The sequence below is a fragment of the Dromiciops gliroides genome, chromosome 3 (assembly GCF_019393635.1).
Source record: "Dromiciops gliroides isolate mDroGli1 chromosome 3, mDroGli1.pri, whole genome shotgun sequence".
In the NCBI taxonomy this organism is placed as follows: Eukaryota; Metazoa; Chordata; class Mammalia; order Microbiotheria; family Microbiotheriidae; genus Dromiciops; species Dromiciops gliroides.
The window spans coordinates 268,375,539-268,390,815 of NC_057863.1; the positions used below are offsets into that span (position 1 = coordinate 268,375,539).

The 15,277-nt window shown below is 37.6% G+C and overlaps 1 protein-coding gene across 1 annotated transcript in view; it reads left to right on the plus strand.

Moving 5' to 3' along the window:
• The window catches only part of RUNX1 (RUNX family transcription factor 1), a 361,259-nt gene that overhangs the window by 279,568 nt on the left and 66,414 nt on the right, over window positions 1-15,277 (plus strand). Inside the window, exon 7 of the mRNA XM_043990790.1 lies at window positions 12,108-12,299. Coding sequence (XP_043846725.1) covers window positions 12,108-12,299 — 192 coding nt within the window. The remainder of the gene's footprint in view (window positions 1-12,107; window positions 12,300-15,277) is intronic.

Consider the following 15,277-nt stretch of genomic DNA (forward strand, 5'->3'; position numbering starts at 1 on the left):
CATTTGTTTTCAAATTTTGAGTTCTAAATTCTCTCCCTCCACTGAAAAGGTAAGCAACTTGATATAGATTATACATGTGTAATCAGGCAAAACATATTTCCCTATTAGTCATGTGACAAATATTTATGGAGCACCCGCTCTGTTCTCCACTGTTCTAGGCATGATGGAGGATATAAATAAGTATGAGGCAGTGTCCTTGCCCTCAAGAAGATTATAATCCAGTTGGGAGACATAGTAACAGTTTAGGAGATGTCCCAAAGCCATAGATCATGAAGTGTCTTGAGTTCAGGGAAGGAAGAAATCACAGTGGACTGAAATTCAATGGAAACTACCTGAAGGAGGCCTGATAAACTCACCCTTCTGGAGTGGGTAGAATTTTGATAGAGAAGTGAGTGTGAAGGACATTCCAGGTGTGAAATAAGGTCTACCTTGGATCCTATGTAAAAATGCAATGAGGGGCAGCTAGATGGTGCAGTGGAGAGCACTGGCCCTGGAGTCAGGAGTACCTGAGTTCAAATCTAGCCTCAGACACTTAATACTTAACTAGCTGTGTGACCCTGGGCAAATCACTTAACCCCAATTGCCTCACTAAAAAAAAAAATGCAATGAACTGGGGATTTGGGGCACCGAGGAATGAGAACACTTGGTCTACTAGTGAAGATGACATCTGTAGAAAATAATGTTTACAGAAAGTAAAGGGAGTTTAGTCTCCATTTTCTTCTGGGTCAACTGCCTTAACCCCAAAATATTGACTATATACAAAATTTGGGCATTCTGTCATCTAACTCCCCAAGTGTGATATTTGACCACATCCCAATGATGAGTGGTATAGGAAGGGTCAGTATTGTTTGAAGGAGGTTGAGGACATCCATTTGTGAGGACTAGAGCACAATACTCAAAGAATTTTAAGGATGAGATAGTTGAAGAAGAGCAGAGCATTTCTGGCAAGAGCAGGGCTAGCTCCCAGAAACATTGTGAGTAGCAAAACCTTCTCTATGATGCTCCCATCTTCTCCCAAACCCAACACCTTCTTCACTTTACCAGGGCCCTGAATTGCCTCAACACTAAGGCAACTTACAGGTACCAAGCAGCATCCTATGTCTCTTCTGTCACCCACCGCCCATTTTAAGGTTATCTCAGCGATGTCTTTTAGGAGCCTCCTAAGCAGCTTAGAACTAATTTAAAGTTGTCCCAATTTCTCTGAACCCTTGTTCTTTTCCTGATGTCTGCTTTTTGCCTTATTGTGAACATTACTGCTTTGATTCCACCTTATTTTCCCAGTTTGTCTCTTTTGCTCTGGCCTCACTTTCCTACCTCATCCAGACCCTGTGGTCCTCCACTTCTGTAATGATTCCCTTGACTCCCTGATCCCACCTGCTAACCATCAACTTTGTCGAAATAATACCATCTTTCATCTCTGCTCCTACTTCCAAAATGTTGAATGCATTTGAAGGAAATCACAAAAACATGCTGACTTGGTCCACAATCAGTTTGTGCTAATTGACCTCAACTGGGCCTTCTCTACTACATGGTAGTCCTTTTATTCCCATCTTGTTGCCTCGTTCCACCATTTCACGCCTCATCATAACAAATGACTTTGCCTTCCAACTTGGCATCCTACTTTACTGATAAGACTGTGTCCATCCAACTTGAATTCTCTCAACTCTCCTCTTCATTTTAACCTTTCAGCCTCCTTCATTTAATCTCAGAGGGTAAAGTCCTTGAGAAAATCGGCTATATCTTACATATCTTTTTGTCACCAGGGCCTGGCATAGTTGCTCTGACAGAGTGAGTGACTAGTGTTTGAGAAAAAGAGCGATTCATGATCATAATACTATCTGTCTGTCTATCCAATCTACCGATCTGTATGCATTGTGTGTATATGTGTATGTGCATACACATAGGTATACACGCATGTTTAGTCACATGTATGGACACATGTGTGCCATACGCGCATGTGGATGTGTATATATGTATTATGTGTATACACACATACTTTTACAGAGACCTTTTTGAGAAAATTTCTTAATCTTAAGGAGATCTCATATCAAGGGGGATTCTGGTATAAGGGAATATATTTAGGCCCATACCTTACCTTTCAAAGTATACTGCAGGAAATTGCCTGCTCTGGTGATAGAAGGGCTAACCCTGGTGAAGAGGAAAAAGAAAAATCAATTCCTTCTGTCTGCTACAAGATGGAAGACCAATGCTGAGGACATTTCTTGAATTTTGGGTCTCAGAGATATCCAAGTGTGAATATGAGGTTCCCCAACCTGGAGCTTTGGATTGGCACCTTCTTTATGATGTATTTTGGGAAATTAACAAATAAGATGTTAAAGAGAGGCTAAAGGTGGCAAAAATTGTATCCTTTTGTTTGAAGCCTAGCTTAGTTACTGATTTTGCTTTGAGCTCAGCTGACTTTTATACCTTCCTTTACTTCACTGTAGCTTTCTATCTTTTGCTTTTGTGCATGTCTGTAGCAATTATGTCTTAACTCATGTTTTGAGGATATTCTTAGGGCATTTTTGTGTTGGGGAAAATGAAACTACAAAGAAATGAAGAAGGCTTTTGGCAGCTATTTGCTTATTTGGGGTGACACTCAGAAACTCTAGAAGTGATTCTTTTTTAAAAAATAAAACATATGTGTTAAGATGAAAGACAAATATATAATTTGTGCCCTATTTGAACTTGCAGTGAGATTGTTGTTCTCTAAATTCCATATTCTCTGTTGCATGTTTTTACTTCAGTCAGCTGAATCATTTCCAAATATGAAACAATTGCATTTTTACTAAGTTAAAGTTGTCTTTTCTCTAAATATTCTAAAGCTACTATTGGATAAACTGGATGTCAACACTCAGGGGAAGCATAGGGAAATTTTTTTTCCCTTCAGCTTTCATGTAGGGAGTATATTCAACTTTTGAGCTAGTTATTTTCAGGGGAAAAATAGTACATGACAATACAATGTGTCCAGCCAATGTTTATTAAATGCTTAGTATGTATAAATCACTTTACTAGGCCCTGAATGGGTAACTAAGTGGCTCAGTAAAGGGAGTGTCAGGCCTGGAGTCAGGAAGATTCATCTTCCTAAATTCAAATCTGGCCTCAGATACTTACTAGCTGTGTGACTCTGGCCAAGTCACTTTACCCTGTTTGTTTTAGTTTCCTCACTTGTAAAATGAACTGGAGAAGGAAATGGTCAACCACTCTGGTATCTTTGCCAAGAAATCCCCAAATAGTGTCACAATTGAAACAACTACACGATAGGCCCTAAAGGAGGCAAATAAGACCTAGTCACTACACTGAAGGAACTCACAACCTAGTAACACCATGCTTGCAACGCATTCCCTTTGTACTGGCACCTCATGCTGTCCCTGACTTCCTTTAGCATTTTTTTTTATCCCCTCCCATTCACTACGTACTTGAATTGCATGTGTGTGTGTGTGCGCGCATGTGTGTGTGTGTGTGTGTGTGTAGTGTATTAATTGATATATCTCTATCTTTCTATCTATCTATAGTATTTATATTGTTTATCCCATTGGAACATGTTTGTTTATTATAGGTGGAGCAATGGATAGATCATTGGACCTCCTGAATTCAAATCCAGCCTTAGACACTTAACTAGATTCTGGGCAAGTCACTTAACCTTTGTTTGCCTCAGTTTCTTGTTGTGAGTGAGGATCAAATGAGATATTTGTACCTCGTACATAGTAATCCTTATATAAATGTTAGGTAGTAGTGGTGGTGGTGGTGGTGGTCATCATTGTCGTCATCGTCTTCACAGTGTTAATTATTTGAATGGGGGCAGCTAGGTGTTGCAGTGAATAGAGCACTGACCCTGGAGACATGAGGACATAAATCCAAATCAAGTCCCAATCTGCCATAGTGCCTGCTATTCACACTATTATTGGCACTCTCATAGCTTATAACATGTAGATTTAGAAAACTTTGAGTCCAATCACCTCATTTTACAAATGAAAAAACTGAGATCTAAAGAAATCAAGTGTCTAGCTCCTCTGATAGTTGTATGTTCCTTGAGGTGAGGGACTGTTTCATCTTTGTCTTCATGTGCTTGACACACACAGTAGGCATGAAATAAATGCTTATTAATTGATTTATTTACCAAAGTCATTTTTTATAAATAGTAGCCAGATCAGAATTTGATCTCATGTTTTCTGACTTCAAATCCAGTGTTCTTTTGTTAATATCAGACCAACATCTATAAGGACTCCTAAAAAAGTACAAATGTATTACTAGAGAGGCATAACACATTAATTCCTTGTTAACCCAATATCAGTTCCCTAAGAGAGAGAGGTATCTTCAGGAAATGGGACAAATATGAGATAAATCTGGATGAGATGATGGGGCATAGGAACTGGGAGAATGTAAGAACAGGGGACAAAACTGAATAGTGCAGACCTTGGGGAGGTAGTGCAGTGGATCCTACTAGGTACTAGGATGATGATGAGATGTTCAAATGGGAAGGGGAAATGGTGTTAAGGAAAGGTTTTATACTCTTCCTTGGAGTTAGCCTTGATGGGCCTATTTTAAAATTCAAGTAAAATTGTCTGAGTGAAAAAAAAAGCATTAAAATTATCATCTTAATAACGGTTAACTGAAGGTAGGGTTCAAGACAGCCTATTGTGGCCTAGGGAATCAATGCATATCATGATCCTTGTATAACCTTGCTAAGAAAACTAGTTGAGTAGATCATTAAAGCAGTTAACATTTGTCACTTTTAGAGACCCTTAGAGCAATCCACATTTAGTATTTTTATTTTTGCTTTGTAGATAAAGAAATTAAGAAATGAAGGGACTGAGTCACTGTTGCATAGAGATCTGACTAAAACAAATGCAGAAGATGTATTGATTAATATCTAGATTGTAGTGTTAAATCCCATGTTTGTTTGCAAAGAGAATTTATGACATAGGCTTATGGAGTAATAGCTTTACAGCTAAAAGAAGCTTTTATAGATCATCCAATATAACCATCTCATTTCATAGAAGAGGAAACAGGCCCAGAGTGGCTAAGTGACTTTGCCAAAGGTCACACAGGTTGTAAGTGAAAAAGCAGGGATTTGAACTCAGTCCCTCAGATGCAAGATCTAAAATGTTTTCCTCTATAGCATTCTTACTTCCAAGGGCAGCTAGATGGAACAGTGGTTAGATTTAATTTAACACTATCAATCATATTGAAAAGTCCCACTACATATTCATGTTATATAACTTTTAAATAACATCATATAATGGGCAGCTAGATGGCATGGTAGGTAGATTGCCAAGCCTAGGGTCAGAAAGACTCATCTTCCTGGGTTCAAATTTGGCCTCAAACAATAGTGGTGTGACCCTGGGCAAGTCACTTAACCCTGTTTTATTTTGGTTTTTTGGTTCTGTTTTTTGGTTTTGGGGTTTTTTTTTGCAGAGCAATAGGGGTTAAGTGACTTGCCCAGGGTCACACAGCTAGTAAGTGTCAAGTGTCTGAGGTCAGATTTGAACTCAGGTCCTCCTGAATCCAGGGCTGGTGCTTTATCCACTGTGCCACCTAACTGCCCACTAAACCCTGTTTGCCTCAGGTCCTCATCTGTAAAATGAGTTGGAAAAGGAAATGGCAAACCACTCCAGTACCTTTGCCAATAAAACACCAAATGGGCTCACAGAAAGTCAGACAACTGAAAAACAATTGAACAACAACAACAATATGCTTACTTCCCTTTCCATCTTTTATAGGTCCTAATTGTAGGAGGCATTCTGTTTCTAGAATGTGTAATTGATTCATTTTAATTCCCTTATGTCATTCCTTATATCATTCTCCTTAAGAAAGTTATAGATGCTACTTATAACTCAGAATAATCAATGTATGTGATTGAATTTATTTCTTTATATTAGAGAGATATGTCTATTGCAGTATATCTGTTAAAGAGGATCAGAGTTCTAGCAGTCTCTACAGAACTTGGCTGAAAACCAATAGGGAAAATAGACAACAGAACTAACATAATCCATAACATTTATAAAGTGGAAATTCCTTAGACCTTAATTTTGTATATCCCTTACACTTATGACAGTGCACTGCCTGCAGCATGGTCTTTGCTGAATTGGATTGAACCTTATGCACAATTCTAAGATTTGCTGGATTATGATTTTTTTTTTTAGTAAGGCAATTGGGGTTAAGTGACTTGCCCAGAATCACACAGCTAGTAAGTGTTAAGTGTCTGAGGCCAGATTTGAACTCAGGTACTCCTGACTCCAGGGCCGGTGCTCTATCCACTGCACCATCTAGCTGCCCCTGGATTATGATTTTTTAACCCATAACAGATTAGAAGCAGAAATGAATCTGTTAGAGAGGTGACTGACAACAAGGAAGGACACGACAAACAATGAAACACCTATCCAAACCAGAAAAGGCAGAAACCAAACTCAAAAGGCACAGTGATGTGCAGACATTTAGAGTAGAGGTAAAAAGCCCTGTATCTTACAAGTCTTAGAGGGTATAATTGTGTTATGAGGCACTTTAATGAATGAAATCTGGGTTCACAACTCTGATTATCAAGGAAAGGCTAGTAATCGAGAAAACAGCTACCATTCTTTATTACATACAATAGGGAAATATATGATTTCATTTCAGAAAAATTTCTGTTAAAGAAATTTAAATGTTTTTCAAAGTCTGGTGCTTAAAAGGACTATGCTTACATTACCTGGAGTGTCACTCTGTACATGTACCAGATAAATGAGATGTTATAGTATTTCTAAACTACCTCAAAATGTCTTACTAAAAGCTACATTTTATGCCAGTGAGATAGCTCTAGACTGGGAAAAAGTAAGATGGCTTCAGGGCAACCACTATGTCAAGGTAGAGTATGGAGGCTGCTTATTTGATGTGATTTGAATTCTACTGAATTCTACTGAAGGCCCAAACAAAAATTACTTGACCTTAGCATGCCTAAAACTTCCATTATCTGTTCTTCATGTAGGCTAAAGCATTGTAACTTTAAAGACTGCAAGCAGTTGGGTAGATTTTTGGCAAGAGAACAATGCAAAAGAGAGAAAATGGAAATTTGTTTCATAAATTAAGCAGCAACTCAACTCCTATCCCTGAATCTTGTAACTATTGAAGATTAAATTGTAAGCTCCTTGAGGGAAGGGACAATTTTTTGCCTTTTTTGTGTCTTCAGTGCTTACTTACCACATTACCTGTACATAATAGGTACTTAATAAATATTGACTGATTGTAGAATTCCCTTCTTATCTTTAAAGTTTATCTCAAATGCTTCCTCTTACATGAAGACTTACAGTACCTGGTCCCTCTTCAGTTACAACTTTCCCCCTTCAAACTTCACAAAGCATTTTATTTTGCTCTTCTCTAGTGAATTTGCCATGTTGTTCTATGCCAGGCATTACTCAGGACATTACTCAGGTGGTTCACTCTCTGGATTGAAACAAAAGAAGATACTCATAGACCAGATAACAATTAACAAAAAAAGGAATTTACTTCATAATAACATGGAAAAGATATTCAGCAAAAATACAATTGGTTCAGGTGGGGACAGCTCCCCTTACATCCCCATGCCTGCTCAGGAAGATAATGTTGACTTGCTGGGCTCCAGAGGAGAGCCAACAATTTTTGTACTGAGCTTTTTGTTCCTTCCTTAGGTAATTGGGAAGTCTTATAAAGGGTTAGAGCCTTAGTATTTAGTTAAGTCTTTTTTGGGGGAGGGGGGCGGGGTTGGAATAATGAGGGTTAAGTGACTTGCCTAGGATCACAAAGCTAGTAAGTATCAAGTGTCTGAGACTGGATTTGAATTCAGGTCCTCCTGAATCCAGGGCTGGTGCTTTATCCACTGCACCACCTAACTGCCCCACTCTGTTAAATCTTAAAAGCAAGTTTCATTGCCTTTTTTTAGGGGAGAAAAAAAAAGTTTGCTTAGCTTATATGACAGGGACTAAGTTGTACCTAGCACATGTATTATTTTGTATTATAATTAGCAGCACATGTGGTAAACCCCTCTTCTAAACTATAAGTTCCATAACGTGGGAAACTAGTAGATTACCTAAACTTTGTATCATCGGCAACACCTAACACATTGCTCTGTATTGCTACTAATATATAATACCTTTTATTATCAGAAAGAAAAAACCCTCCAAAATATTTTAAGTTTTTCTTTAAGAAAGACCAATGTGTGGGCAGCTAAGCGGTGCAGTGGATAAAGCACCGGCCCTGGATTCGGAAGGACCTGAGTTCAAATGTGACCTCAGACACTTGACACTTGCTAGATGTGTGACCCTGGGCAAGTCACTTAACCCTTATTGCTCTTCAAAAAAAATTAATAATAAATTTTAAAAAAGAAAGACCAGTGTATTATCTCTGTGGTCAGCCACACTATTAAACATCACCAAGTAAACATTTATAATCACCTTTGAACCTGCTCAAAGCCAGAGCAGTCAGCCTGCTTATGTTTCAGTCAGGATCAGAATCCAGTGTTTGAGCCAGATGGGAAGAGTCTAGATTGAATCCCCCATGCCTTCTGAAGCTAAAAGAGTATTTTCATCTAATTAAAAATGAATTTAACATTGATTTTTTAGTAAAGACACCAGAAATCTTGGAAAATGTTAGATCTACTGTTCTCTAAAATTCAACGTGGGGGTTGGGGACTGGCATTCTAATTGCAAGAAAACAATAGTTAATGGGAGCCATAAAACATTCATCTTTCCAAGGAGATTAGAAGGTTATAATGGAAGCACCTATATTTCATGCAAAATATAGTTTGCCCTTTTGGCCTTGAAGCATGGTATTTTGATGGCTTTGGGAGAAAAATTAAGCACTGCTTTGATCTAGTTTCTAAATGAAAATTTGCCCACACCTTTAATATGATAATTTTCATTTCCCTTTTACCTGGATGTTACAACTCCCCAAAGAGAAGAAGGAGTTCAGGTTCCCTGAAAGTCAATGTCTGTGGAGTACACAATGGGGAGGGAGTCCTTTCTGAATCACTTTGTGTCACCCCTTCCTATTCCCTTAACTTCTTTCAGGGCTTACACAGTGGTTTATAGTAAAGGATCGTTTTCTCTGACTCAGTCATAGTTGTACCTTAAGTTTAAACATTCCTATTGAAGACAGGAATTATCACTCATTATTCATTTCTTTAAATGGCTAAATGTTATATAATGAAATGTAAAATTTCATCTGGTATAATGATTTTTGAGTGGTAAAAAATTCTTTCTTAAAAAACGAGACATTGAGCAGGGAGTAATTGATAGAGGAAGCATGAAACCCTTATTGTCTGTGTTTCTAGTGATACTTACCCCAAATTATAAATTTGAGTATCATTCCTCCTTAGCATAGGTCACCAAGTTTCCTGGCCAAGGCTTATATCACTGATGACCTTCTTTCAAAAGCTAAAACTGTAGAATTCAACTGCCACGAATGCTATGTATGCCGGTGGAATTTTCAGAAATTTGTACCTCAAACTATTCCCCTCAAATCACCTGCTTCTCTTGTCAGAAGCTACCTCATGCCCACAGAATGTGTAACTTTGAAATATAGTTTAAAAAACAACAATTGGGGCAGCTAGGTGGTGCAGTGGATAGAGCACTGGCCCTGGAGTCAGGAGTACCTGAGTTCAAATTAGGCCTCAGAGACTTAACACTTACTAGCTGTGTGACCCTGGGCAAGTCACTTAACCCCAATTGCCTCACTAAAAACAAAACAAAACCAAACCAAGAATTGAGTCATGCTCCTTTGAAACAGTGGATTTGTTTTCTAAATCTTTTCCCTTATTTTCCTACCAGCTCTTCTTTTTTTTCCCCTTACTATATTGAATTTAGGCTGCATACTTAACTCCTTATATGATTTATTAATTAAGATGTTTTGTTTTTCTGTGTGATTATTTGTCTCTTCATCAGGAAAACACGAGTGATCTGCTAGGGAAAAAGAACAGAAAGAAAAATACCATGTAGAAAGATCACATTGTAGCATTATTTATTGAAATTGAACTTTAGAAGGTTTTTTTAATTGCTTAATGAAAGAAATGCACATTATTCTGGTGCCCTATATCCAAGGCTCAGGGCTGAAAGTAATCAGCATGTGCCAGATATCTCACATATATACATAACTTGCATGATAATGCGTTTGCATTGAAGTCAAGTGTTGTGGGCTGGAGCTCTCAACCTGAGTCCAGATTTGCTTTGCAAACAAATGAAAGAGAGTGAGTTGCATTTAAACCACATAAATATTATACTTAAGCATGTTTCCTTTTTTGGAGAGCCAAAAAGGTCTTGTTAATGGTCAGAGTCACCTCAGTATAGTGGGTCTTTTTCTGGTCTGGAATCTGAGACAGTGCAAACTCTGCCAAAGGGCCTGACAGCAGGGAAAAAAAAAAGTTGAGCTACCGAGATTTGGAACCAAAATACAAGTTATAAAACTTAACTTTAGAATTTTAGCTACTGGAAACTGATCTTTAATTTTCTCCACAGGGGAAAAAATAAATTTTAAAAAATCCTCTCTTTGACTTAAGATTTTGTTGAGGGTGTGTGAAAGAATACTTTATTGCAGACAAGTAGCAGACTTTTCCAATCTTGTTTCCATTCATTTGACAATCTGTGTCATGTTTATGCAGTTGGCCAGGGCTAACTTACACAGTCTTCCCATGCAGAGTTAAGGAAATTATTATAGGAGAGGAATACCCTTTTAAAAAAATTTAAAAATGACTGAAAAAGAGGATCATAGATTCTTAGGTACCACTATCCACCACCACATTGTAAGTTATGTGGTAGTGTTCAGTTGTTTCAGTCATGTCTGTCTTGTGTCTTCTTTTGTGGTTTTCTTGGCAAAGAGACAGGAGTGGTTTGCTATTTCCTTTTCTAGCTCATTTTACAGATGAAGAAACTAAAGCAAGAGGGTTAAGTGACTTATCCAGGCCTACCTAGCTAGTAAATGTCTGAGGCCAGTTTTGAATTCAGGAAGATAAATTTTCCTGACTTCAGGCTAGGCACTCTATCCACTCATATGCCACATTGCAAACAAAGAACAAGCCAACATTAAAGAATTGTGATGTGAAATTAGATTACATCTGGGAAATTAGGGAAAAAGTCTTAGACCTGTCTGGGTTTAAGAGTAAAGAGGTTATTCTTTACTGTTTGAAGATAATGGTTGATTTTAATGACATCTGACAATCTTTTTTGGCCAAGAAATACCTTCACTAGCCCATCCTTTGTTTGCCTGGAGGACCAAAAGACCTTCACATATTCAAAAGTATTTGGCTGCTGCTCCCCAAATATACACTAGGATCAGCCTATGGTGAATATTTGACTTGTATCTGAATACTACAGTCTCTTACCAAAACATTCTGATTTCATGTTGGTATAATTATCAGTAGAACTAGCAAAGAGTGTTAGTGAAAAGTCTATGGGGAGGAAAAGGCAGTTGAAATGCTAAAGGCTTTAAATATATTTTAAAGGGGATTTGAAATCATCATTGCCACCAGGTTATCAAATATTACTCATTTCCTGTTTAAAAATCAAATTGCAGTGGGGCTCTAGGACCTAATTCTTTGCTTTAAAATATACTAGTGGTTTGTGATTACAGTATGCCTCAGCCTACTTACAGTCTAGTGATTATAATGGTTTATCAGACCAGGCTACTTACCTAACTGTTGTACCTGTGACTTAGCAAGGAGTATATATATGGACTTGCCAATCACTAAAAAAAAGTTCTCCCTACATGTCCTCATCCCTTCAAACCATCCTCATTGCTTTCTGCCCATATAATATGAGTACCAGGGGAGTTAGTTGTGGAACATTTGGACAGATATATTATGAGAGTAGTTTATAGCTTGTGGGACTGAAGTAGCCTTCTACTGTGTGGGCGACAATGTGTGAACTGGCTCAATATCCCCTTCTTTCATTGAATTTCCACTGGGAACTAACCAACCTTGCTGAACACCGGTGAGTCAGTATAAAGAGTGGGAGAGGAAGGAGTGGGGAAAAAAGAAAGCATGGAATAAAAAAATGCCCCACAAGTACAAATGTCAGTAAGGTTTTTTCTTTGTCTCTTTCCCCCCTTTCCTCCCCTTCCCTCTCCTCTTCTGCCTTCCCCCATCTCCCTCCCTCCCAATATAGGACATCGTCAGAAAATAGATGAACAGACAAAGCCTGGGAGCTTGTCCTTCTCAGAGAGACTGAGTGAACTGGAGCAGCTACGACGTACTGCCATGAGGATCAGCCCACACCATCCAGCCCCTACATCTAACCCACGAGCTTCCTTGAACCACACCACGGCTTTTAACCCTCAGCCTCAGAGTCAGATTCAGGGTAAGTACCTAGAAGAAAACACAAATACAACTTTTCCTTCTTTTTGTTTTTTTCTTCTCATTACTGCCATGATCCACAACCTCATATCAATGCAGGTGAACTCCACCAAATGGAATTTTGTTTATTATCCACAAGACTTATTCAGACCCTTTAAGATGCTTATTAATTTGTATGATTTTGGTGTACCTTGGGCCACCAGGAGAGGGGTAAAATTTGGAACATCAAAGAGATAAGTAAAGATATACTTTGAAAGAAATTAGCTCTGGTCGTCGTCGTCATTGTCTTCTTCTTCTTCTTCTTCTTCTTCTTCTTCTTCTTCTCCTTCTTCTTCTTCTTCTTCTTCTTCTTCTTCTTCTTCTCCTTCTTCTTCTTCTTCTCCTCCTCCTCCTCCTCCTCCTCCTCCTCGTCCTCCTCCTCGTCCTCCTCCTCCTCCTCCTCCTCCTCCTCCTCCTCCTCCTCCTCCTCCTCCTCCTCCTTCTTCTTCTTCTTTTCTCATTCTTAACTTCCTGATGGAACCTATGAGGTTTGGAGCATGATAATAGAGTAGAGAATATGAAAGTGGGCATGATCTATAATCCTAGTTTTCAGATTACACACAGTTTTCAAATACAATTATTTCAGTACCTGAGAATTTCTAGAGTTGAGCTTTTCTGTATATTTCTATACTGACAACACTAAAGAATGAAGTGTTTTTGGTATGAAAGTAGGAGGTAGTGGCAAAAATATTGATCATTATTTTAAAAAAACCAATGATCTGTGCTAAGGCAGAAAGCACTGTTCTAGAATCACTATAGATGATATGCTTTATTCTGCCAACAAATAAGGCATGTGGATAAACCATTCTTGTGTAGGTGTTATCATCAGAACCGTATCAAAGACCATTTACTTTTGAGATGCTTAAAAGTCACAGAAATTAGACACTCTTCTTTTGCAGTGATCATGCTATCTTAAACAGACTCAGATGAAACTCAACAGGAAAGGATAAGGGGTTATTTTCAGCACACAGATGGATGGCCAGAATAGTATTAGGGTGGTGAATCTGAAGCTGCTACAAGCTTACAGTTAGGGAGAATCTCATATCTATGTTAGGTGTACATAAGGCCATTTACTAAACTTCAGGCATACCACAAATAACATTGCTCTGACTAACATAATTTTGTAATACAATCATTAATGCATTATAGCCAAACCCACTACATATAAGGTTGGAAAATCCCACTATATCCTTCAACCATCCCCCAAGTATAACAGTGTTTCTTTGAAATTAACTGCCCTCTGTTTTGCCTGAGGTCATGTTTTCCAAGAAACAATGATAATAATCATAATCACAGCTAACATGTATCTAGCACTTTAAGGTTTGCAAAATGCTTTACTTATATTTTATTTCATTTGATCTTCACAACAATCCTTGTAAGGCAGGTGCTATTATTATCCTCAATTTACAAATGAGGAAAGTGGGGAGGAGAGAAGCTAAATGACATGCACAAGGTCACACAATTAATAGGCATATGAGTGAGGATTTGAACTCCAAGTCCATAAGTTTTATATCTCAACGTCTGTCCTTGATATTTTAAAGCCGTGAATTCTTCAAGACTCCCTTGTGGATAATATACTTTGGTTTGAAGGTTGGAAGCAGTGGGATCTACTAAAATGAGCAATTGCATTGTGTACTGCTCTCTTCCGCAGGCCTTGTTAATGTGTAGACATAATTCTTTTTGTTTGTTTTGTACATGAATTACAACGTTAAAGAGATTTTTGTATTACTGTGGAATTCATTTCCCTAAGAGCCAGTCCCAAAGAAAACTTAGGAGAGCTTAGTACTGGTGACAGCTGTTAAATGGCATCTTTGTATAGTTCCAGCTCTTCTGAGTATTAACAAAAATCTTTAATTGTATGAATCACATTGTTGATTTCATCTAATATCACATCTACATGGCTCAATGGAAGATGCCATTTCAGAGTAATTCCATTTTTTTTCATAGTGACTGATCACCCAACTACTTAGTATCCAGATAAAAATCAGTCTGATTAATTTCTTAAACCAAACAACCATGAGGAAATTCTATTACTATAGTTACAATGAGTTCAAATAGGTAGCTATTTAATCAATAGTACAGTAAGAATCCCAAATGAACCTGAACATTAGGGCCCCATGGGATATAGAAGTAGGATAAGACATTACCCCTTCTATCATTACGGTCTCATACATTATTTGCAGCCATTTCATCATCAGATAAATTAGAATTTAGAATGCATAAGAATGCAGACTAGTGTGAATCAAAGTCTTCTCCTTGGTACCAAAGTTTATTTGATAATCATTGGGAAAAAAAGGTGAATAAACAAAATACTGTCTAATTAGTGATTACTTACTCTTCCCACAGGAATAAAATAGATTAGGTTAGATTTCCTAAATTCTGGCTCATTGTTAGATAAAATGAGTTTTTAGAAAATGATTTCTCGAAGTCCTTTTCCAACTAAAAAGGATTTTTGAAGTTCTTTTAGTCTGTAACTTAATAACACACCACTGTTGTAACTAGAATTTTTCTACAAATACTGGAAACAAAAATTCAATGTATATTTTTTAAATAATGAAAAAGATAACCATAAACACAAATGGAATTCCAGCTACTATTTATTATCCTTTATCTCAACTGCTTTGGTGAATAATGAATGTCATTTGGAGATATACTCTGTTAAAAAAAAATGAATGTAGTATTTTGTCTTCTCAGCATTAAGTAGCTGCGTGGGTAGAGGCATTAGTAGAGACTTGCCTTCTTTAACTGCTTTGAAACAATAAGTATCAGGTACAATATTATCCCTTTTTTAAAAAAACCCAAAACTTCTTCAAAATCTAAGCAATAACTTTTGTTTTGTGGTGTTCCAGGAAATTGGTAACCAGTTTTTAAAAATTGTTTATTATATTACTGTTAATCTTTCTTTCCAAAATATGAAATGGATATATTGCCTCACCTGTAAAT